Here is a 24,580-nt window from a genome sequence, read left to right on the forward strand (position 1 = left end):
CTATGCGACTAACCATCTACACGTCCAGATGGTGGCCAGTCTACACAAGCACGTGCTGTTCTGTTCTGTGCTTGTGATGTTTTAATTATTTTGAAGGTTACTCATTAAAAACTGGCAGAATAGGGGCTACCCTGGTGGCGCAGTGGTTGAGAGTCCACCTGCCGATGCAGGGGACACGGGTTCGTGCCCCGGTCCAGGAAAATCCCACATGCCGTGGAGCAGCTGGGCCCGTGAGCCGTGGCCGCTGAGCCTGCGCGTCCGGAGCCTGTGCTCCACAACGGGAGAGGCCACAACAGTGAGAGGCCCGTGTACTGCAAAAAAAAAAAAAAAAGTACATCCTTGCCTAAAAGCCACCAGAAAGCAGGGGGCAGAAAACTGTTTGATCAGTCTAAATTTAAATTTAAAAATCATCACATAGCTGAATTCTTGGGACTATATTAAATTTTCTGATGACTCTTTCCTCTTTGAGTTTTTAAAGAGTGAAAGAAAAAATCACCCGTGAGTTTTCTGGAACAATTAAAAAACCTTAAAAACCAAGGGCATGTTCTTAGCAAAAATTTAATGCATTTCCAAAGTGGATAAGAAATGGAAGAGAACATACCTATTCATCTCTTACTTTGTATGGTTCAGCTAATCACACTATCGGAAGCAGGGCTTCTCAGACTCAAAGTGCTGTAGAAAGTGCAAAGGTTTCTTCACACACACAGAGGCCAGCCCTGTGGAGTGGAGTGCCAGGAACACCCAGGGAGAGAGCAGCCTGTACTCCCAAAAGGAACAGGAGAAAGGAGTGGGGGGCATCACCTTCCAGCACGTCCCTGCCTGTGTCCTGCCTACACAGTCACCATGATCTGATCCAGAGGTTTCCGGGCGAGGTCAGGCACCGTGGCCTCTTCGCTGGGGTACCCCACAGGGAGCAGTATTAGCAGCTTTTCATTTGCAGGGCGGTTCAGGAGCACCCTCAGACGGGGGCCACAGTTGAGAGGAGTGGTCGTGACAGTCACCAGTCCCGCGTTCTGTAACAGGAGAGGAAAAGAAAACGTTTTAAAGTCAGCAGGCAAAATCCCAGCCTGGGCATGTTCTAGTCCCTATAAGATTTGCTTGTCCCATCATTTCCCTGAAGTTGGGCGGCAAAGAAACGACCAGCTTGGGCCATGGTGTCTTGAATCTTACCTGCCCTCCTCGACCTCCCCAGACCCCACCTTCTCTTAAACAAACAGTGGGAAGCTTCTCAGAGAAGAAAATACCAGTCATTTTTCACTGATGCTTAAGAAATGGGAATGGTTATTTCATGGAAAGAAATTTGGGGACTCCAACTACACCAAAGGAACGGAAAAACAAAAGGCAGTTCCTGTGGTTATATAACCAACAGTGGAAGCAGAGCGTCATCCCTAGCTGAAAATACCTATGTCCAGTGAGGGAGGACCTAGTGGCCACGAGGTATGTAAGAGGTAGAGGAAATACTCCACCAACCTCTTCCCAGCCCCCTCGAATAATAAACATCCAATAAAAATCACATGTAACTTCAAGACACTTTCCCAGTTGGCCCTCTCTATCCCCCCCTACTTTTCCCGTCACATGCTCATTGCTAAGCCTGGACCAGAAGGAGGTTCTGGAACTGCCTTTGGGAGTCGAGCACGCCTCCAGTCTCTGTGCAATCTGCCCCGACAAGGGCTTCCAGAAGATTCCTTCCTCCTTCACAAATCAAGACCTACACTCAGACTTATGCCTTACAGAAAGCTAGAGGGCAGCAAACTCCACAGTAAAGTGGGAGAAGTTGCTGATGGGAATGCACAGAAGGCACAGGTGAAGGGAACCCACGCCAAGCCTCAACTGCCTCTTCAGGAACCCTGTCTAGGACGGGGACGGTGCCTTGCGGTCTGACGTAGCACAGCAATTCCTTTATCTGTTACAGAGTCGGGAGGTAGATAGGATGCCAGCTCCTTTGGAACAGTTTTTCAAGTCATCTAAAAATATATTCCTCTTTTATGTCACAATGACTATTTTCCAAGTTTTCAGCAAACACATTTTTCTTTGAGATAACAAAGAAGCACAGTTTTTTGGAATCTACTCTCCCTTGAAAGTAGGCTCATTCGCTCTTATAATCCTGTTTGTTTTATTTATTTCACATGTTTACTGTCGCTCTCCACCCTCTCCCAGGACGGCAGTCCCCACCAGAACGTACAGTTCACGAGGTGACTATTCCTGGTGACTCCTGAGATCTGCCACATCGAAGGAGCTCAGAAAATATCTGTTGAGCGAATGACTTGAATCATGTGAAGGCAGACCACAATCCTGCTCTGTTTCAAGCTTAGCAGGGCTGTAGCTACTATGTAGATGGAAATTTTTTAAGCACATGGACATCTTTCTAATGCAATACGATGTAAACTCAACTTCTGAGGACAGGAGCTCTATGATAGAGTTCCCCTTATAGCTATTGAATCATCCCACTGGCTCAGACAACAGTAAACACAGCTGAGAAGCCAGGCCCTGGAATTTTCAGGCTCTGAAGCTCTTCATGTGTATTTACTAAAGCCCTTAAAGCTTCATGTGGTTACAGATGAAGGCAAACACAGCGGCCGTTTTTTGACCCTTAAATAATGTTATAAGTAAATTTCCAGGAAGGATGCCAGCTTGTTTGAAACATCATCCTCACCAATCCAGGTTTCCAGAGGCAGTTTTTACATCAGAGTTCCCTTACTGAGGAATCCCTGTCCCTGAACTAGAAACTCAGCTGAAATTTGCAAATAAAACCACAGTTGGCCCCCAAGTATTAAGTCTCTCTCTCGGGCCCAGTGGGAGGTTGACATACCTGCAGGGCAGCTAGGAGGATGCCACACGCGATGGAAACACTGATCTCGTTATAGTAGTAGATCTTTTTCTTGCCATTTGCAGCAAAACCGTGTACTCGTTTGAAAATGAGAATCAAAACAGGCGCTGTGTCCAAGTACTCCTTAATCCAGTTGGTCCTAAAGGGGGAAAAAAAGATATTCAGAATATTTTCTCTTAATGGTTTTTTTGTTCCCTGTTTACCACCTTATATACATTAAAAATAGAAACATTTCCTTGTCTTTTATGTTTAAATTGAAGAAGAGTAGGATTTTTGTTCACGTCATGTTTACCTTTTTCTATCCCAAGTCTATCTATCCCAAAAATCAGGTATTAATAAGGGCCTAATATAGCAAGACACGGTGAAATGCTGAAAGATACAAAGATAGATCCTATAACCCAGAGGGCAGTAAACCAAATTTAGCAAACTAAAACCTGGTAAGTGTTGTTAAAGAAATATAAGACAAGGGCCTTAGAGCCCCAAAATAAAATGTTAGCTTTGAATAAGATTGTCAGAATATTTCCAAAGTTTCTCTTGAGGCGGGGCACTGAAGACCAGCTAGAGAAGGGGCATTGGGAAGGGCAGCCCAGGGAAGAGATGAGCAAAGGGCAGAGTCAGAAGGAGAATGCTTGGCCGGACAGGGAATTTCAGAAGCCTGGTAGGCTGGACGATGGTGTGCGTGGTGGGGCACGGGTTGGGAGCCTCGCAGTTTTCATACAGATTTTGCAGCGTGCTGGACTTGGTTCAGCGGGTGATGGAAAGTTATCACAAGCTTCTGAGCAGAAGCATCACGCAATAGGATCTGTTTCAGAAAGAGACGGATTGGTGTGGGCAAAGGACCAGCTCAAACGGGACCGGATAGGAGACAAGGGCAATGGCCCAGGAGAACCTGGGGAGTTGTAGAGGCAGGAGCTGAGAGATCCGGCACAGGAGTGCACAAGGGAGAAGAAAAAGGTGATGGTGAGTTTGAACCGAAATTCCAGGTGGGCAGATGGTAACGTTCTTAGCCTAGTTATGGAGAAAAGGAAGGAAACTTTTGTGGGAGTGGGAGATAACTCACAGGAGGTATAAATGTTGAGTTTCCATTTTTATTTTCCAGATAAGAGCATATCTTTCTCTGCTTCATTACCCTGCCCGTACATTTTGGCAAACGCTTCACTCTAGCTCAGATATTCAAAGGAAAGATACTCATACAATGCTATACATTGGAATTTTTCCTTAGGGTAAATTATGTCATCAATAAGCAAGAGATAGTCACCACTCATTTCATTCTTAGCTTAGTTACGCTTCCTTGTTTTAAAACACATTAAACCCACGTGTGTATTTTCTACAGTTCCTTGTACACTGCTAATTTCTATACATTACATTCTCAAAGCTACTTTACCATACTTCAACCAGCTTATTCACATGTGACTAGTATCAATTCTTTTTCTCTTTACAAAGTGGGAGAATGTTAATAGTTTACAAAAAAAATCTGGAGTCAACTAGCTTTGCCACGTTGGGCAACCACTCACCTTCTCACAGTTCAGTGCCCTAAATGTAAAATGTACTGTTGTACACTCACCTCCAATGGTTATTGCGACAGTAAAATCAGTCCCAATAGATCAAGTGCTTAGAATAGTACCTAGTACCATGTATGTGTGAGCTAATATTATTATTATTACTATGTATTATTTTACAGTGAATAATTCAAAACAATTGTTAAATATGAGGTGAAGAATAAGCAATTTACTAGGTCAGAGGCAGGTTAGCAATTTTTACTAACCTTTGTACTTATTTTGCCTAGGCATACATTGGTAGCTAGTATTTTGGGTTTGTTCAATTTTATAAGAATGTATCGTGACATCATATTAGAGCTAATAAAAAGATAGCACCGTGCCGAGGCCTGTTAAGAAAGGACAGTTAGCACCTTCCACCTGGGGTGAAGGGTCTCACGCCAGCAGCAGGAGAAGAAGGCTTGACGGGGAGGTTGGACCAGATTGTATATCAAGCCTTTAATGACAGTTATGAGTTTCAGAGTTGACTCAAACTGGCTATCAGGACATATGTTCATTTGTGATGCAATTTAACAGTTATTTAATTACCTACTATGCATCAGCACTGTGCTAGGTGCTACAATGTAAGACTTTTTTAAACTAGAGGTCTCTGGACCTTAGAGACACTATATATATATTTATGTACTATATATATGTGTGTATATATATATATATATAGTATATATATATGTATATATATATACATATGTGTGTATATATATAGTGTGTATATATATGTATATATATACATATATATGTGTGTGTATATATATAGTATATATATATACATATTTATATGTACATGTATATCTGTGTGTGTGTGCACGCATATTGTCTGCAGAGAAAGTCTATAATGTTAATTGGATTCTCAAGAGTATCTTGGTGTACCACAAAGGTTTCTAAAATATGGTCTATAAAATGAGAAGAAAAGTAGGCCAATAATTAAATAACTATGTGGTAATGGCTATTTTAAATGCACGGAAGATGTGTATTAGGTGCTTTGAGCATAGAGACAAGAGAGCAACTGATGCTGCCTTCTTTGGGGAGTGACGGGGCTGGCAGCGGGCACACACAGAGCACAGCATCTCTCTAAGAAGAGAGACTCAACTTTGCCCATCCGTTTTTTCTCATGAATATGCAATGAGATTTACATATTCATTATTAATATCCTACACTTATTCCACAACACAGCCATAAGTTACAACGCCAATAGACATCAATTTCAATAGGGTTTAAATATCTCAGGAAAAAAATTGTCCTCTGGGGCAAATAAATGAGAAAGGAGTAGGACTAAGAGGCCATCCTTCTCACCACCCAGCCCTGGCTACCGGAGAAGAAGTCCCACTTTACCGCACAAGACGGAGATCACACTGCATTTTCTTAGGCTTGTGTCACAGTGGGTATTGGATGGCTGATGCTGGAACTGGCCGCTAAAGGCCCAGAGCTGAGAGCCAGAGGCACGAGTACCTCTACATGCTACGTGCCAAGAACTCGAGCTGGCTTCCCCTCAGGGCCTTCTGAGAGGTCAGGACAAATATCTGTGCCCCATCCCTCCTCATGCTCAGCCTGAGAAGGGGTTAGAAGGGAAAGGAGATGCCTCTGTGGGGAGGGCAGTATTTGTAAAGAGGGCCCTGTGACCAGCGTTTTAAAATGACAAGGCTGAGCCTGAAAAAATTGAAAGTGACTGTGTTAACTACCAAAATGACTGAGAAATTATGGAATGCATCCTAGATATTGTGTAGGGTGACTGGTCCTCCATGGGAAAAGTGGGATTAACAAGCATAGTTAGTTGTAGTTTCCAGAAAAGAAATGAAACCTCGCACGTTTCTACCCGAATACGCTGAAGTTTCACGGTAAAGCCAGTTACACTGAATTCCAATCCGCTTCTTCCCTGGAGATAAGGAAGCCTGCAAATTACTAATGCCTAATGAATATTATACCTCTACTAAATTTGTACTTTTATTAAACATGTACTAAGATGAAAGCCTGCTGAGTGAGATCATGTACAAGACTATTTATAGGAAAATATAATTTACGTCACTCAAGATCCTGAGAAGTATTTCACAATTTACTAATAATTATTTGGGTCATAGCCTATTTAGTTACCAGATTCATATGGCCCTTACTATGTGCCATCACTGTTCTAAGTGCTTACAAATGCATCTAATTTTCATAATGAAGTAGATACTAGACTTATTCCCATTTTACGGATGAGGAAACTGAGGCACAGAAAGGTTAATAAGCGGCAGACCTCATATTTGAACCCAAGCACTCTAGCTTCTCAGGCCCTACTCCTAGCCTCTATCTTATTTAATCCTGATACCAAGTTTTTAACATTATCGTTTTGGGTGAGAAAACAGAAGTGTGGTGGTTGATTTTATGTGTCAACTTGACTGGGCCACGAGGCACCCAGATAGCTGGTTAAACATTATTCTGGGTGTGTCCGTGAGGATGTTTCTGGATGAGATTAACATGTGAATTGGCAGACTGAGTAAAGCAAATTGCCCTCCTCAACGTAGGTGGGCCTCATCTAAACCGTTGAAGCCCTGAATAGAACAAAACAGGTGGAGTAAGGGAGAATTTTCTCCGTCTGCCTGACTGTCTTTAAGCCGCGACATCAGTCTTCTCCTGCCTTTGGACTCAGACTTGGACTGCAACTCACACATTGGTTTTCCTGGTTCCTAGGCCTTTGGACTCAGATTGGAACTATTCCATTGACTCTGCTGGGTCTTGGGACTTCTCAGCCTCCATAATCACTTGAACCCATGATTTATAATAATTCTCTTTCTCTCTATGTTTCTCTCTCTCTGTGTCTCTCTCTCTCTCCATTGATTCTGTTTCTCTGGAGAAACCAGACTAGTGCACTTAGAGGGAGTAAGCAAATGCCTAAGGTCTTGCAACTGGAAAACCAGAGCTAAGACGTGAACCCAGATGGGATTCCAGTCGGCATCCCTCACCCCTGAGCAATACGTGTGCTCAAGGCAATTCAGCGGTGAGGCCTGATTTAATTTCCATTATTTCTTCCACAGGTAAAATGAAACTTTTTAACACCTAAAACAAAACCAGAAAACTGAAGTCATAGTTATTTCATTTTAGGAAGCCAAACCAAACAAGCCTAATTCTACCCACTTTTGTACCTCAGTTTCTTCAGGTCTGAAACCCATTGAGGTCCCATCCTCTTCAAGTAGTTTATTTCCTCTTCCTCCTCAATGATCTCCCGAATCTTATGCTTCACGTCTGGGTCCTTCACAACCACAAAGGTCCAGGGCTCTGTGTGGGCCCCACTTGGGGCTGTTCCTATCACCCATTAAATTAAAATCAGAAATTAAAACTGCAAGAAAAATCTGAGTCTGTTAATGAAGAATAAACGTAACTCATAGTTGCTCAAAATGAAGTTAGATCACCTGACACACAAAATGCCTGGCGGTAGCCTCTGGGATGTTGCTGCCAGGCCCGTTTTGTTCAGCATCTCTGTCAGGGTCTCCAAACCAACTAACTGAGATCAAAGTCAGTAGTTACTAGGTTTGGGGAATTTATCACTGCTTCTCTGATCATGTGAGAGAAAACATCCCTAGGCACTACTCTGTGACCAATAAGGGAACACAGATGGGAAGCTCTGATAGCCAAAAGCCTCCAAAATGCTGTTTGTTTTGATATTCTTGAAAAATGATCAAGTCAGGAAGTTTATTGGAAATGGCAAAATTTAAATGGCAAGTGGTTTCAAAAGGATCTCCAAAAGGCAATTGAACTATAAATTGTTTAGTGCCTATATCAAAGTTCTGAGTGTGGCACTGTGGGGTTTGTGGCCCTGTTGTGAACACATGAGAACTCTTGGCCCTGGGCACTCAGACACAGAGCAGAGTGTCTTCCAGCTCTTACAGGTTTTGGGAAACCTCAGCCCACCCTTGGATCAGTCCCAATATCCCAGACAAAGCTTCATAGTGCATCATGGGACCCAAGGAGCTTAAGTTCCCTTTAAGATTCCAGCCAGCAGCACTTCCCTGGTGGTCCCGTGGGTAAGACCCTGTGCTCCCAATGCACGGGGCCTGGGTTCAATCCCTAGTAGGGGAACTAGATCTGACATGCAACTAAGAGTTCGCATGCCACAACTAAAGATCCCACATGCCACAACTAAGACATGGCACAGCCAAAATAAATAAATAAATAAATAAATATTTTTTAAAAAAAGATTCCAGCCATGGGCTGGCCCAGCTTCTGATCTGGGTGTCACCCCTCTGTCCTAGAAATGGCTGTTTCTAGAAGTAGACCACGGTGACCCACTGGTGGTATATTTCAGAAGCAAGTATTTCTTTCTTCCTAGTGAGTAGTTCAATGGCATAAACTCTACAGGAGGGGGTCTCAGGCCTGCCAGCCTTGATGAGTTTGCCATCCACAAGTCCCCGTGGTAGAGAGGGCATGATTAAACCATGAAATGCAAGTCAAATCTAAACATAAAGCCCAAATTTCTGAACAGAGGGATTCCAGTTCACTTTGTACACGTCGTCTGTTCACTAAATATTGGTGTCACCAAACACAAGAAATAAATTGCCTCTTAATGTTTTCAATTATGCCAAACCTCTCTGAATGTCATATGCACACACCCACATATTTAGATACAGATCTATACACAGAAGAAATTTAGTAACTGCTACTAGTTAGATAAAGGACTCACCAATCTAGTGTATTTGTGCTCTTAACTGAAGTGAACTGTTTTATTCTTACTTCCTTTTAATTTGGGCAATGGGTTTATAATAGTCATGCAATAATTTCTGCAAATGAACTTGAATGTGATTTATATAGGAATAAGAATCCAATCAGAGGAGACTCTCAAATAGGGGGCTTTCTCATATCTCCTCTCCCTTTTTCTATAATTCTCATCTATTCCTCTGGGAATAGATATTAATTTACATTGAAAATGCATTTGGGGGACTTCCCTGGTGGTCCAGTGGTTAAGAATCCGCCTTCCAATGCAGGGGACGTGGGTTTGATCCCTGGTCAGGGAACTAAGATCCCATATGCTGTGGGGCAACTAAGCCCGTGTGCTGCAACTACTGAGCCCCGGTGCCACAACTGAGCCCGCTCGCGGCAACAAAATATCTTGCTCGCCGCAATGAAGATCCCGCGAGCCTCAACTAAGACCTGAAGCAGACAAATAAATAAATAAATAAAAAGCAAAAGAGGGGGAAAAATGTTTGCCTTGCTTTGATTTATTTTGTGAATTCACATGAATATATTTTGCTAGTTCATTAGAATACAGTACTAGAGCATCATGGTGTGTAATATAAGAAATTCGGTTCCCAAAAGAGAAATGTATAAATGTGTGTGTGTGTGTGTGTGTGTGTGTGTGTGTGTGTGTGTGTTTTAAGGTGAGGTGAAAGTAAGGATGTTTCTTTTCTGATGTATAATAATGTGTTCAGAAATTTTCATTCTTCAAAAATTTTATAATGTTGAATAATTTCAGAAGTTTTGAACTGTTGTCACATCTGCTCCCGAGAAGTTTGTAATAGTTAAAAGTTTGTAGAGGGCTTCCCTGGTGACACAGTGGTTGAGAGTCCGCCTGCCGATGCAGGGAACACGGGTTCGTGCCCCGGTCCGGGAAGATCCCACATGCCGCGGAGCGGCTGGGCCCGTGAGCCATGGCCGCTGAGCCTGCGCGTCCGGAGCCTGTGCTCCGCAACGGGAGAGGCCGCAACAGTGAGAGGCCCGCGTACCGAAAAAAAAAAAAAAGTTTGTAGAAAGTGGAAATCATCTTGTGCTTGGCAGTCAGTCAACACCTGGGTAAGACTTTACAGGTAAACGTATCATTCCAGGCTTTATTCACTGTGTTTGAACTTCAACATTGCTCCACTATTGTCACTTGTAGCGGATGTTCTCAAAGACCCACTGTGCACTTACAGACCTGCTGCTTTGATGACATTATCAATCACTTCCATTGGGACTTGCTCATTACTTATGAATCTAACAGACCGTCTCTTATTGAGAAGTTCATAAAATTCCCGGGATCTCGTAAGCATTTCCTTCTCAGGATACCGGGTGTGGGAGAATGGGATGTGTTCCACCTCTTCCTCTGACACTTGCCAGTCGTCAGCGTCTGCCAGTAAGAACAAGGAAGACAGCAAATTAGAGGATCTCTCTTGGTCATGAAGGGGAGTGCAATATGCCCCTCCCCCAAAATATGTCTCTTTAGCATAAGAATTATTTTGAGTTAACTATTTTTAGGAAACGCAGACACAGGAGAAGTTCTGAAAACCCAAGTAGAAGTCACCCTATTGTAAGAGACATTTATAAAGGAAATCTCTATTTGGAAGTGTTTCCCTCTCTGTACCAGGAAGAGAAGGATGATTCTAAATCACAAGAAATTCTTGTCAACAGAGAAGGTGTGGACTTAAATCTCTGTAACAATCTTACCCTTGTTTGCTCTGCTTTTCCTGACAACCTCCCCTAACTGGGTCTCCCCAGTCCCCAATGCCTTTCTTCTGTCTTTATCTGAAGATGGATTAAGGTGGTGGCTAAGGCTGTTTGGGGGAGTTACTCAGTTTTCCTGGGTCTCTCCCATGTACACAAGAGATATACATGTTATTAAACTTCTGTTTGTTTTTCTCTTGTTAACGTGTTTTTATTATGGGGGAGTGGTGGTCTCAGCCAGAGAAAATTATTTTTACTCCCTTATAGTCATAAGGTGGTCACTGGGGAGAAGGAAATAAAGTTCTCAAAATATCTGTAAGGTTATGAGCTCAAAAACATCAAGCAAAAATGAGAAAAATAGGTCTACAGAATCCTTAAACTCTGATCTTGACTGTCCTTCAAAGCCCAGACTGGTTATAAATCAAGAAAAAGAAAACTTTTACGTACATAAAGATGAAAAATGTAAATTTCTGTTAATGGTGAACTAACTTATTTGAAACAATCTCCGTTGGCTGAAAACCACTAAGATCTTTTTTTTTTTTTTTTTTTTTGGCCAGATCTTAGTTCCCCGAACTCGTGCCCCCTGCAGTGGAAACATGGAGTCTTAACCACTGGACCACCAGGGAAGTCCCCTGAAAACCACTAAGATCTTGAAATAAATAATTTTTTATAAAGCCGTTTTAAAATCTTTGAGTTACTGACAGCATAGTAAGAAATTCCCAGGCCAAAAGTGAAGGGAAAATATGATCCTGCAGAAGTAAATAAGCACAGATGCTGCATTTGCCCTGATAACATCTGCCAATCCCAATGTATTTGAATTTTTATTTTTATATTTTCAGGGATCAAGCTGGACAGAAATCAAAGCCCAGGTCCATATACGATGGGAAGTCTAACAAGCTGGGACCCCAAGACTACATCCTTAGAAAAACTAAGAACCAGAAATAAATCAGGGAGTTTCCTGGTGGTCCAGTGGTTAAGACAGCACTTACATTGCAGGGGACACGGGTTCCATCCCTGCGCAGGGAACTAAGATCACTCATGCCGCATGGCACGGCCATACATAAATAAATCAGCCCCCAAGAGTTTATAACATTTTGATGGGTCCTGCCTCAAACTTGAACTTGGAATAGTGTGGTCCTGCCTGAAAATACCCCCATTACCCAGCAGAAGCAAATGCCAGTATATAAATAATTTTAAGTACAATTATCAGCAACACATAAAAGACAACCAGACATACAAAAAGAGTATCTTGAGCAAGAAACAGCAGAAGAGGTTTTTAAAAATAGAGTCAGACACCAAATTCTCCAAATATTGGAATTATCAGACTCAAGAGATAAAACAACTATGATTACTAGGTTTAGAGGGGGGGAAAAAAAGACAGGCATATATAAATCTGTAGGGTACAGGAAAAGATGAAAAGTGACATAGAAAATATTTTAAAATAGAACTTTTAGAACTGAAAAATAAAATAATAGAATTAAGAACTTGGTGGGTGGGTTTAATAGCAGGTTAGACATACCTAAAGGAAGAATTAATGAACTGAAGACAACTCAGAAGAAAATATCTAGAATAGAGCAAGGAAAGACCAAAAGACAGAAAACATAAAAGAACGATGAAGAAAAAATAAAGCAGAGCGAGAATGTTCTAATATATGTGATGATAGTGACAGCAGGAGATGGGAAAGAGGATGTGGCAGAGACCATATTTGAAAGAGAATATCTGATATGAAAACTTGATGAAAAATGCCAGATCTACAGATTCAAGAGGCCCAGTAAATCCCACGCAGTATAACAGAAAAGAAGCCCACACCTTTTATAATCAAATATAAAATCTTAAAATCAGCCAGAGGAAAAAGAAAGATTCCCTTAGGAAGAGGCCTGGATGGCTTCATGAGGGAGTTCTACCAAACACTCACAGAACAATTATTGCTAACTTTTCTCCAACTCTTCCCAAGAATAGAAATAGAGGACACATCCGCCACCCACTCATTCTATAAGACTAGCGCACACCTGCTACCAAGCCTGACTAGGACATTAAAAGAAAGAAAAGCTACAGGCTCAACTTTCTCATAAATATAGATACAGAAAGTCCTAACCAAAATATTAGTAAACAGAATTCAACAATATATTAAAAAACAATACACTTCGGCCAAGTTGGGATTACCCCAGGAATGCAAGGTTAACTTAACATGAGAAAAGCAATGTTGTTTGTTACATTCACAAGCTAATAATCGCTGTAATGCAGAAAAGGTGTCTGATAAAATTTGGCATTCATCTCTTAGTAAATTGGGGTAGAAAGGAACTTTCTTAACCTGATAAAGTCTAACTATGGGGGAAAACACCAAAACAATCCGGAACCAACTACATAGTTAGTGGTGCAACATTGAATCTCTTCCATCAGATATTGAAAATTAATGAATATTGCCTGTTCTCACCACAGTTCTAATTATGAAAGACTAATTTTTGAAGCTTTTAGAAAAGAATATAGGAGACTATATTCATGACCCTGTAGAGAAGAAGGATTTCTTAAACAAGATACAAAAATATTAACCATAAGAAAAAAATCTGTTCAATTTACCTACAGCAAAGTTATCTTTACACCTGCCTGCTTCTGCCACTTCTGGTTTCCCCCATTTCCTTCCTGTTCAGAGCTGTGGAAACCCATGATCTGTAGCTCAAGATCTTACAGAAGATGAAGATGCAATGGAGGATTCAATAGCTGAAGCGGAAGCTCTACCTCTGAATACGCGTGTTTCTTCATTCCTTTCAAACCCACGAGTAGACAATACTTTTGATCTGAACTACAAAGATTTAAATGTGAACTACAAAGATTTCAACTGAAAGAAATTCTGAGATGCTGTATTCAAAAAGTTAAAAAGTGTTAAAAATAGGAATGCTTTGAATGGAGTATATATACATATATTTATATATATACTCCTTGCTTATCTTGAATTAGCCTTGGATTTCTGATTGTTGTTGGACTTCATCAACTCCCAGAATCTAGGAGGCAAAAGATACCAAAGAGGCTACTACAGAAAGTGGACCTCGGTACATCAGACCAGAATGAGTTGAGGTGAGTTGGAATTTTCAGGGAATTTTAATCACATACATAAGGTTTCACCAGGAAGTCTGCCCAAGAAATAGACACTGAAAACATCAGTGGACTCTAATGAGTAGATGGTTCTTCTACACAGAGGCTGAAGACTTTCCTGAATCTGCTCTGATGTTTTTCAGCCTGACGGGGACCGGTGCAGAGAAGCCGTATCACCAGTAGGAGGCAACTCCTACTTAGATAAGAACAGATAATCAGAGTCCGCGATGATAAAATGGCTGAAAATGCCCAGCGCTTAACTTTCAATAAAGTAACAAATTTAGATTGTTTTAAACCATTAAGGTTTATTTGTGTGCATGTGTATGCCTTACCTGAATTATTATTGTACTACCTAAACTGTGTCTTTAGAAAACTGAATGTAATGCTATCACATATCTTCATCATTCACAAACACCCAAAAGCCAATGAATATTTGCCTGATATAATGTATATCCCATGCCTTCCACTGTGTGATAGAAAATAATTAGTCGTTACTTCCTTCTTTGCGTAGATACAAATCCACTTTGATGCCACAGATTAACTGATGTTTTGGTTACGATTCTGATTCTTGTGACATTTACTAAAGGATTTTCACTTCCAGTAATGGTTATTTACATAATTTACCAAACCTCCAAAGTAAAGAAAGCTAAAATCCTTAGTAAAATACATATAGAACATTTTCTTCTAAGTACTGAAGAGCTAATCTGTGACTGTAGGACATCACAGTCAAAATCTGGGTGAAGGTTAGTACCCACAGGGGTAGATCGGCACTCAAATGTCCAGAGAATATTTTCCAATTACCTAGATACCGCCAGGAGGCTGAGCTGAGATAAAAGGGTGGTGACCAAAGTCAAACCCCCAGGGCCATCCAGGGCCTGAAGATTTATGTTACAATAGTAAGAGTAAAATGTAAGTAATCCAGCCCTGGTGTCTTAGAGCCTAAGGTAACATCCTGTGAGTGATCCAGGGAACCGTAAGCCTGGAGCTCAGATTAAAGTTGCCCCAGAGTGTTAGGACGTTGCTCTTCTGATAGGTGAAAATGTGAATATTCCCTGGAATAAGTAACAGTATCCTAGACCTCAAAAAAAATTTATATGTAATTTTCCAATAGAATGACCAGCAAAGAAGTAATTCCCATAAAATTCAAAATAATAGTTACTTCTATAGGGTATGGAAGAGGTTGTTACTGGGAAGGAACATATAGGGGTTTATGGAGTACTGGAAATTTATATTTCTTGATCTAAGTGATAACTATATAGATTTTTGCTTAAAATTATTTGTTAAGCCATTCATCTATCTTTTATACACTTTTCTAGTAAGCATATTACATTTCACAATTAAGGGTTTTGGTTTTTTTTAATGAGAAGGCCATAGAAACGAATTACCAAAAACACCCACAAGGGTAGTTCAACTGACTACAACTATTATATTGATTTAAGGACATCTGAAAAAAAAAAGAAATGACACTTTCTTAATGAGATAAGAGGATGAGAGATGAACCATCTGGGGAAGGTGGGACAAAAGTAGAAATAGGAATGAATGGGCACAATTAACTTCTCCTGACCAGGCAGCAATCCTTCATGGAGCCAGAACCACAGCCTAGGTTTCTTAACTCCTTAATCAGTGGTTTTCCCCCAATACAGTAATCCATAATCCTCCCTTATCAGAGGTTTTTCTTCCTCAGATTTCAGTGTCCCATGTCCAGCTGTGTTCTGAATATATGAAACGGGAAATTCAAGAAACAAACAATTCATAAGTTTTAAATTGTGCACCATTCTGAGTAAGATGATGAGATCTCATGGCTGTCCTGCTCCATCCTTCCACCCACGTGAATCATCCCTCTGTCCACGTATCCACCCAATTAGTCATATCCACCCAATTAGTCACGTAGTAGCCTCTCGGTTGTCAACTGTCAGGATACTGCTTGTGTTCAAGTAACCCTGATTTTACTTAATAATGACCCCAAAGCACATGAGTAGTGATGCTGGCAATTTGGATATTCTCTTACTGTGTCTGATTTATATTAAAGGTTATCATAGGTACATACGTACAGGAAAACACTTAGGGTTTCAGGCATCCACTTGGGGTCTTGGAACGTATTCCCTGAGGATAAGGGAGGACTGCAGTAAATGTCCAGTAGGCAAGAGGGAACGCTCGTGAAAAGGGGACTTCAAAGACACTGAGAACCCAACTACAATACCAAAAGGGACCACGGTTAGCTCATAGCTAGTACTGAGAAACTTCTTCTTTTATGCTTTACTAGCCGGGGCAGTGGGGACCCACACTGTATACATTTTTTTTAACTTTTATTTTATATTGGAGTACAGCCAATTAACAATGTTGTGCTAGTTCCAGGTGCACAGCAAAGTGCCTCAGCCACACACACGTGTATCCACCCCCCTTCAAATGCTCTTCCATCCAGGTTGCCACGTGACGTGGAGCAGAGCTCCCCATGCCACACAGCAGGTCCCTGCTGGCTTGAGAAAGTAAGTGTGATGGGAGAGTGGCAACAGCTATCAGCTTTCTAGCAATCCACTCTGAACCGAGCCCAGATGGCATCAGTATCAACCCCGAACCTTATCAAACGTGTCAGCAAAGACTTCAGCACCAGTGATACTTCCACGCCATTTGTCATGAAGTCCGGCAACCTCCGCAGTCAGTAAGTGGAAAATGAGCCAATGCATGCAAGGTCTCTTTAACTTCGGGTCCCTTCGGCATCTGTGTAAACTAAAGGCAGCCAAGCGGCGAGACGGCAGTTTCTGCAGCAGCTGAAGTCCAGGGTAGGCGCTCCTACTCTAGCGGAATGAAGGGGCTGCTCCCTGAGCTTTATCAGCACAGCCTTATCTCCGAGCACAGCAGACAAATGGTCCCAACCACCACTGGGCTGGATTGTCCAGAAGGGTTATCCAAGCAGAGCACTGGGGCGCTGCTCTTCCCGGAGCCTCTCCCAGGGCAGAAAGTCTACACTTGGCCTGGGGAAAGCGGACAGGCTGAGCCAGCTGGGAAAGAAGCTCCAGGGGATCTCAGGGCAGTGCACCGATAAAAAAGGCACAGCTCTCTCCTTCCTCTTGAACTCCTGACTGCCCCCAAGGCATAAGCCCTCACCAGAGGGAAGAGAACAGCCTCTGTTCCGCAGCTGTCCCGCCTCCACCCTAGACCAGCCAAGCAACACTGGGGGATTCATTCAAGCTGTGGAGCCCACATATCCTAAAATAAACGCACGCTACTGTCTTTAATGTAAGTCCTGTGCTGCCACACATGGGGTTTGCTATTGACACCAAGACCAACACGCCTTTTATCATTGCTTTAATGCCGAGGAATCCTAAATTGCTCCGTAATTAGGTTTAATGACCAAGTAATTCTAGGCCACGGCTATCCTTTAATGTTTAGCTTAGAGGCATTTTTTCTGGCTGCATCTCTACGGGAATTGCTTTTGTGTTTTTGCAGTTCTACTTCAAAATCTTTGCAAATGGGCCAAATGTTTTCCAGCTATGAAACTACAAGGCCAATTTGTGTCATGTCACCCTTGTTCCCTCCCTGCACCAGTATTAATAAGGCTCAGGGTGACATGGCTCTCACAGTAGACAGATTCAGATGGTGGCAATGAGAGCAGCTTCAAGGCTCAACACCGGTTCAGAGAACTCCTCCCTCCCACTGTCTCGGCCATCGCTCTGCTTCCTACGTGGGCCTCTCAGCCATTCAACTCCCTGACTGCAATATAGACTCACTACCTCACTAGCAGCAGCAGGGAGGGTTGGGGGCTGGGGAGTCTGCAGATGTCCAGATGGAAAGGCCTTGAAGAAAGCAACGCTATCCCAGGTGAAGTTGACAGAACTTGTTTTCTGAGCCCCTTTACCTCTCGTGGCATCCCCGGTGTCCCCAGTGTTCTGTACTGAGCTTCACTCTCCCCAGCAGAACCCACCCAGACTCGATCCCAAGGACAACATCTCCATTCAAGTCCTTTCCTTTCCCTAACCTTCTCTCATCTGAATTTGAATTTACCTGTCCTTTGTCCTAGAACCATAATGTCTTACAGGAGCCCTGGTAGACCCGCCTTTTAGAATTAGCCGTGCAGAAGTATGCACACGTAGGTGTGCCAAAGAATGATGAAATGCAAAGATGAAGCTGAATTTTTTGCTTCCTGGGGCAAAGGAAAACTGTGCTGGTCATGAGTGCTGTCCTTACATAGTGTTTTTGTCAGTGGTATGCTGGTAAACCAGCACTCTGAGAAGAGGGAAAAAAGAGCCCTGGTTTATAGCACTTGCAATTTTCCATAGAGTAAACACTCCCACGATGGCCCTATCTCAAGCTATTGGCAATTGAACAAATGGCCCACAAATTTCCTGAACATTTATCATTGGCTCTCGCTAGCCCCATAGGCTAGCTCTTGCACACCACTTGGTTGGGAAGCATGGAGTTCAGGCATTGGTGGACTTCCAGGCATGTAAGAGGGTTGATATCATCTGCAGGAACAGTGTTACTTGGTTGAGACTGTTGTTGACTGGTTGGCCCTCAGAGGGGCTGGTCCTGGAGTGAATCCATCTCTGATTGGTTGACTTGTTAAGCTTTTACTGAGATGTGTTGTCATTGATCCAATGAACAGGTTCGAAACAGCTGCCTATGGGTATATAAAAATCTGTCCTTGCCCAAGTCCGAGGGAACAGTTTTATTCTCAGGTGTTGCCCACACCAGATAAAAATTTTAACAAAGGCCTTTTTAGTGGTCACTGGGACAATCAAAATTTCAGTTAGAATAATAGCTTCTGGATGGCTAGTGAAGCTGAGTGAAGAAAATCCCCACTAACATTAAAATGGACACATCTTAATAAGATGTGTTTCCTGTATCTTTTTCTCCTGTTTCCAGTTCCATGAGCTTTCATGAATCTGGGCCTGACTAGAGAATTTTTGTTCAGTATTTCCCATTCATTTTAGGGAAACGATCTGAGGTTTCCACTTTGAGATTAAATACCAGTCATTTCTCCTCCTCAGATCTCTGCTACAGATAAACAGGGAACTGAAATGCGTTAACAGGATGCCATGTGTGACTGGTCCCCAGAGGAAGTCTGTGTCTGACTTCTAATCCGCATGTCTTCTCTGTACCCCCGACCCTTCCCCCCACCCCGTCCCCCCAAACAGGCTGATTCCTTGATCTATGAATGTCGAATAGGAATTCTTTGTGAATCAGAGCCGGCGGAAGCTAGATTGGTACCCATATATTCTTTAACTCACACTAGAATGGCCCACAATACTTATTTTACTGTTTTGTCCCTGATTGTTAATTTTCAAAATGGTTTGAATCTGATATCTATTTGCTGTTATCAAAACCATCTCATGTTTCCTTGGTAATGGAATCCCTTCTCTTCTCCAATTATACATCCTCTCTTAGAGTGTGTCCACCCACCCAATGGTTAAGAGCAGGGACTTGGGCGGCAGAGGAGACTGAGTTTAAACATTAGTCCTTACCTACCACCTGTGTGACTGTGTGACCTCAGTAAGTATCACTTATGTAAACAACAAAAATCCCAATCTGTATCCCAATCTGTATCCCCCTCTGTATCCCTCAAACTCTTGGGTCTTCAAATCCAGCGGCCTTTGCTCCATACACACTACCTCTGATCTCTCAGGGAATGTTTAACCCTGCTGGCCATCTCCTGCCCCCTCTGTTCTGGGTCATCCTTTTGGAAAAGCAGCCTAGCGAATTGCCTGTAGGTCTGGACTCTGGAGCCAGCCTGCCTGGGTCCTGACTCTACCACTAATTGCCTGGGCAGGTGACTTAGCCGATTTGAGCCTCAGTTTCCTTATCTGTAATATGGATATGATAATCGTGCCTGCCTCACTGTATTGTTATGAAGACTAAATGATTCACCGTATGTAAAAGTGACATTGGATACCGGAAGCACTATGTGAGGGCTTGTTATTACTACCCTGGCCCTCCTTTCCCACGCCTTGTTTTCTGAGTCCATTCCTTCCAGCAGTTCCTCTTATCTGAAGGTGCCCCCCGCCAAGTTCTAACCTCAGCCTTCTCTCTAGCAATACCCCGCAGTGAATTCATTAGTTTTCCAAGTTCCAAGCATCACCCCTAGGCTGGTGACTCTCCAGTCAGTGTCTATGGCCTGGATCCCTCACCTAGAAACCTCCCTGCCTTTCTGCTTCAATGGGTCACTATCCCCTCAAATCCAACACGTCCTGCACTACATTCAACAGCTTCCCCTTTAAACCGGATCCCCTTCCCGCACCCATTGATGACAGTTGTTATTCTGATTCCTCCAGTCTCCAAATCGTGCCCACTTCTCCCTCTGTTCATGTCTAATTTATTACTAGACCCTGTTCTTCCTTGACCATCCCTCTAGTTCACCCCTTCCTCTGCATCGCACTGGCGCCACCGCCCAGCCCATCATTACTGGAACAGATCCTTACTCAGCTTCACAGTGGGTCTCGTGCTCATTCAACGGAAGTGCTTCTCAACTGGCATAATTGGCATTCGGGGTTAGTGGGGGAGAGTAAGAGGCTGCCCTGCCAGGAGGCTGCCTGAATTTGGATCCTCCTGGGCAGTACATTCAGCACTGCTGGCTCCCAGCACTGAGTGCCAACTTTATACCCCATCCCCCAATCCTGAGGGTAGGACAACTTAGAACACACACACACATACACACACACACACACACACACACACACGCACACACTTCTAGGTGGCCTCTGTTAGAGGGAGGGAGGGTGGAGGCATTACTACCCCAGCTGAGAGTCACTGAGCCTCTTCCAAGTCGAATCCATCCCACAAAACCACCTCAGGTAAACCTCAAACACAGATTACTCAAAGCTCCTCCAGAACGTCTCCCTTTCTGCCTGCCTCCTTCATCACCCCTTCTTTCTCAGGTCAGCCATGCCCCGGCCCGCTCTCAACACCCCACTTCATTTTCACCCCTCCCCTGGTCAGTACAGTCCTTCCATCTTCTTGACATCTTTCCCTGGGGTTCCGGACTCAGGCGCTTCCTGTTCCTCTTAGCCTCCTAACCTTTGTATTCATATCCTAGTAATGCCCCAGACCTGGTTCAGCCTTTTTCTAGCTGCCCCACCAAACCCCCAAGCCTTCTCAAAACACCTTACAATCAGTTCCACCCAGTTCGTCTCTGTTTTACTCTCTGTCGTTTGCCTGTTTATGGCCTTGTCTACTGAATTGGACACTCAGATTGGAGGACAGCAGCCACTCTTATCTGTGACCCACAGGGCTGGTGCAATGAAGGGTAGCGAGCCCTTACGTAGATGCCCTTTTTTATTCCAAAGTTCTTGATCAAAACCTGACCACTTAACCCGCAGCCCCCGCAGCCTGTGATGTGCCCCTTCAGAAAGATTTTAGCAGCCTCAGAGGACTGGAGCCAGGGAAAATGTCGCCCCCTCAACAGCTTTTTACTGAGGACCCAGGAATAAAGGGAGCTTGGTGCCAGGAGGTGACAAGCTGACCGCCAGAGAGAAATGATGTCTCTGTCACACACTGATTTGTTTACACGGCAGAAGCTGATGATGAAACTGACCTGCCTATGTTTCTTCCTCTCCATAAGCCCCACCATCCACCTGCCCTCATCATAAAAATACAGAAGTTGGAAACCAAGCAACATGGCCAGTGTCTTTACCTTCTTCCAGCTGGTGGACGTCAGTGCTGTCTTTCAAGTCTTCATCCACCCAGGGGCGAGCCTCGACCCTGGCTCTAGGCTCCCCCTTCCTTCTCTGGGTTCCTCCATCAGCATTTTGAAAGATCCACACCATCAAAAGGCAGACAACTGCTACCAAGACTGAAGTCAGAAGAAACATGGCGCTGAGGCTGATTCTGAATGGGGCCAATACTTCCGGGGCCGGTATTTAAACAAACAGGGACAGGAGTGGGGAATGCCGGGAGATGGAGTGAAGGAAGGAGAGGGGGGCCGGCGGAAGGAACACAGTGAACTCGCTGACTCTGCAAGGACTTTGCAAAGGAGAAAAGGTCACAGCCGTGTGTCCCGGGTGTGTTGTGGCTCTGGGAATGCACTGGTGCGTGAACTTTTTTAAACTGTGTGCTCCATCAATATATTCTTAGACAGTAATTGCCAGGATTTGAGGAAACACTTTAATGCACTAGATCTTACCAGCAGTGGTGGAAAGGGTTTACTCCTCCTCCTGTGGATTCTCTCTGAGAGCAGTGTGTCTTCAGCTGGCCCGAAGCTAGGAATCACCTGGAGTTGGCCCCTTCTCAACCAATCTCCATGCCCCTTTTGAGCGATTACCAAATCTCCTGGGATCTTGTCCTGGGGTTTTGGAGACGCGGAAGGATTGCCTATCTCAGGCCTCTCGCTCACATTTGGCCTTATATGTATCTACATTATTTGAATTTTTTTCAACCAGCATGAACTATTGTTTTCTACTTTTTTATTGTGATAAAATATAATAATATCAATATAAAATTTACCATCTTAGCCCATTTTAAGGGTCCAGTTCAATGGCACTAAGTACATTCACCATGTTGTACACCCGTCACCACTCTTCCCCAAACTGCTTCATCATCCCAAACAGAAACCCTCTAATCATTAGGCAGTAACTACCCCCTTCCTTTTCCCACTGGCCCTGGTAACCTCTAACCCACTTCCTGTCGCTATGATTCTGACTACTCTAGGAACCCTAAGTGCAATCATAGACTATTTGTCTTTTTGTGAGTGGCTTGTTTCACTTAGCAGAAGGTCTTCAAGGTTCATCTAGGTTTTAACAGGTATCAGAACTTCATTTTCATGGCTTAGCAGGGGCTATTTATTTTTCTAATTATAAATAGATGCTGCTCTTTGTGCAGTGAACTCGTGGATGGGGAAGATGGCCCCTGATTCTCGAAGGAGTGTCCGCAGCGCCTCGAAGGGGTTTAAGACGTTCACCGGTGTGTTATTTTTGAATAAAGCTTGAGAGCTTTGGAAGCCCAGCAGGGGCAGTGCCCCTTCACAGAGATTCAGGGGTAGCCTGGTGGCTGAAGGCCTAAAGTTTGGAATTTTCCTCTTGGAGAAGTGCTGTTGGGATAGCTGGGATGCCCAGGTAATGGTTCCTGCCACTTCATCAACAAGCTGTGACAAGAAGTGGAGAGTAGCGTGCCTTCTACCTGGGTACTGCTGGGTACTGGGTACTGCTGGGTACTGCTGGGTACTGCTGGGTACTGGGTACTGCTGGGTACTGCTGGGTACTGGGTACTGCTGGGTACTGCTGGGTACCGCTGGGTACTGCGAATTTTGCTGACACAAAGGATGTTCTCTACCTGGTGTCGGACAGATCCTCGGAACTTCACGTCTTTCCTGCACTAACCCGCGTGAGCAGCTGTCAATCTCCTGGGGTGGAGGAGACTGCCTAGAAATTTGGGGACCAAAATCAATTAGGTGGCCTTTACTTCATCTTACCCAAAAGACTCCAATAAAATATTTTAAAGCAAATAAAAAATAGATTGGTCTCAGTGAAAACAAGACGGTACAGAAAGGTTTAGGGACATGAAAGTTAACCACCAGTGAATGAGCATCACAGTTGACATCTAGCTGTACCTCTTTGCAGCCACGTACAAAAAGTAGATTTGCCACATATTGACACCAATGTTAAGGATTTCTAGATTGATTGTGGTAGTATTCTTATATTTGAGGTTTTTATTACACCATTGATACAGACATCCAATTTGCCTTTTGATCAATTGGTGAAAACATAGGTTGTCCAGATATATTTTAAAAGAATATACTGGTGGTTGCCAGGGGCAGGGAATGAGGAAATGGAAGAGTTGCTGTTTAATGGGTATAGAGTTTCCATTTTAGAAGATGAAAAGAGTTTACGGGGATGGATGGTGGTGACGGTTGCTCAATGTGATGAATGTGTTTGTTACCACTGAACTTTATGCTTAAAAGTGGTAAAGATGGGGGAGGGGGATAAATTGGGAGATTAGGATTGACACATACATGCTACTACATATAAAAAAGGTAACTAATAAAGAGCTATTGTATAGCACAGGGGACTCTACTGAATACTCTGTAATGGCCTATATGGGAAAAGAATTTAACAAAAAAGTGGATATATGTATAGCTGATTCACTTTGCTGTATACCTGAAACTAACATGACATTGTAAATCAACGATAACCCAATAAAAATTTTTTTTAAATGGTAAAAAAAAAAAATAGATGCTAAATAAATACCTTGTGATATTTTTTAAAGATCGTTACAATGCAGCGCCATGAGTGCTACGACAGATGAGCACTCTGGGTCCCTCATTCTGTCTGAGGCAGGACAAGACCCCACAGAGGACAGAAAGCTTTTACTGTCTTGACAAACCCAGTGTGACCTGGGACAGTGCTACTCAAGCAGCTTGTGCCAAAATCTAATCAATGCATTCTTCCTTTCCTTGACAAACTCTCTCCAAATAAATAAATAAATACAAATGAAAAAGTCAGCTGGCCTAGGCAGCATGTAGTGTAGTGACATGGTTGCTTTGCCTGAATTTCCATCCTAGCGTGTGCTCTGTGCCTCATTGTGACTGGTTAACAAGAGTGGATGGACCGCCAGTCTGCAGACCACGTGGTAAATAACATTAGTCTAGAAAACACATTTTCCCAAGACATACCCATGACTTTTAACTTCCATTGCTGATGGTGAATCTGATTATCCCTGTCCCTGTGTCCTTCTTGCTTTCATAACATCCCACAAGTGTATTTGCAGGGGAAGTCAAATGAGGTGAAAGAGAACT

The 24,580-nt window shown here is 43.2% G+C and overlaps 1 protein-coding gene across 1 annotated transcript; it reads right to left on the minus strand.

The window, feature by feature from the left end:
• Positions 1-357: 357 nt before the first annotated feature.
• Positions 358-21,667, minus strand: IYD (iodotyrosine deiodinase). Its single transcript, XM_082855251.1, has 5 exons — positions 21,485-21,667; positions 10,262-10,453; positions 7,500-7,659; positions 2,810-2,966; positions 358-1,013 (listed from the first exon to the last, which is right to left on the minus strand). Exons 1-5 carry the CDS (start codon positions 21,660-21,662, stop codon positions 831-833), a joined length of 870 nt encoding a protein of 289 aa, XP_082711377.1. The 5' UTR covers positions 21,663-21,667; the 3' UTR covers positions 358-830.
• Between the last annotated feature and the right edge of the window lie 2,913 nt (positions 21,668-24,580).

This window comes from Leucopleurus acutus (genome assembly GCF_964270905.1).
Source record: "Leucopleurus acutus genome assembly, chromosome: 15".
Classification (NCBI taxonomy): Eukaryota; Metazoa; Chordata; class Mammalia; order Artiodactyla; family Delphinidae; genus Leucopleurus; species Leucopleurus acutus.

Bases quoted from the DNA above. Each gene is read 5' to 3' on its own strand.
- IYD (XM_082855251.1), bottom strand. From the start codon at position 21,662: ATGTTTCTTCTGACTTCAGTCTTGGTAGCAGTTGTCTGCCTTTTGATG. The intron at 7,660-10,261 runs GTCTGTAAGTGC...AATGGGTGATAG, and splicing joins TAATGTCATCAAAGCAGCAG to GAACAGCCCCAAGTGGGGCC. The intron at 2,967-7,499 runs GTACAAAAGTGG...TTCCCCCTTTAG, and splicing joins TCAGACCTGAAGAAACTGAG to GACCAACTGGATTAAGGAGT.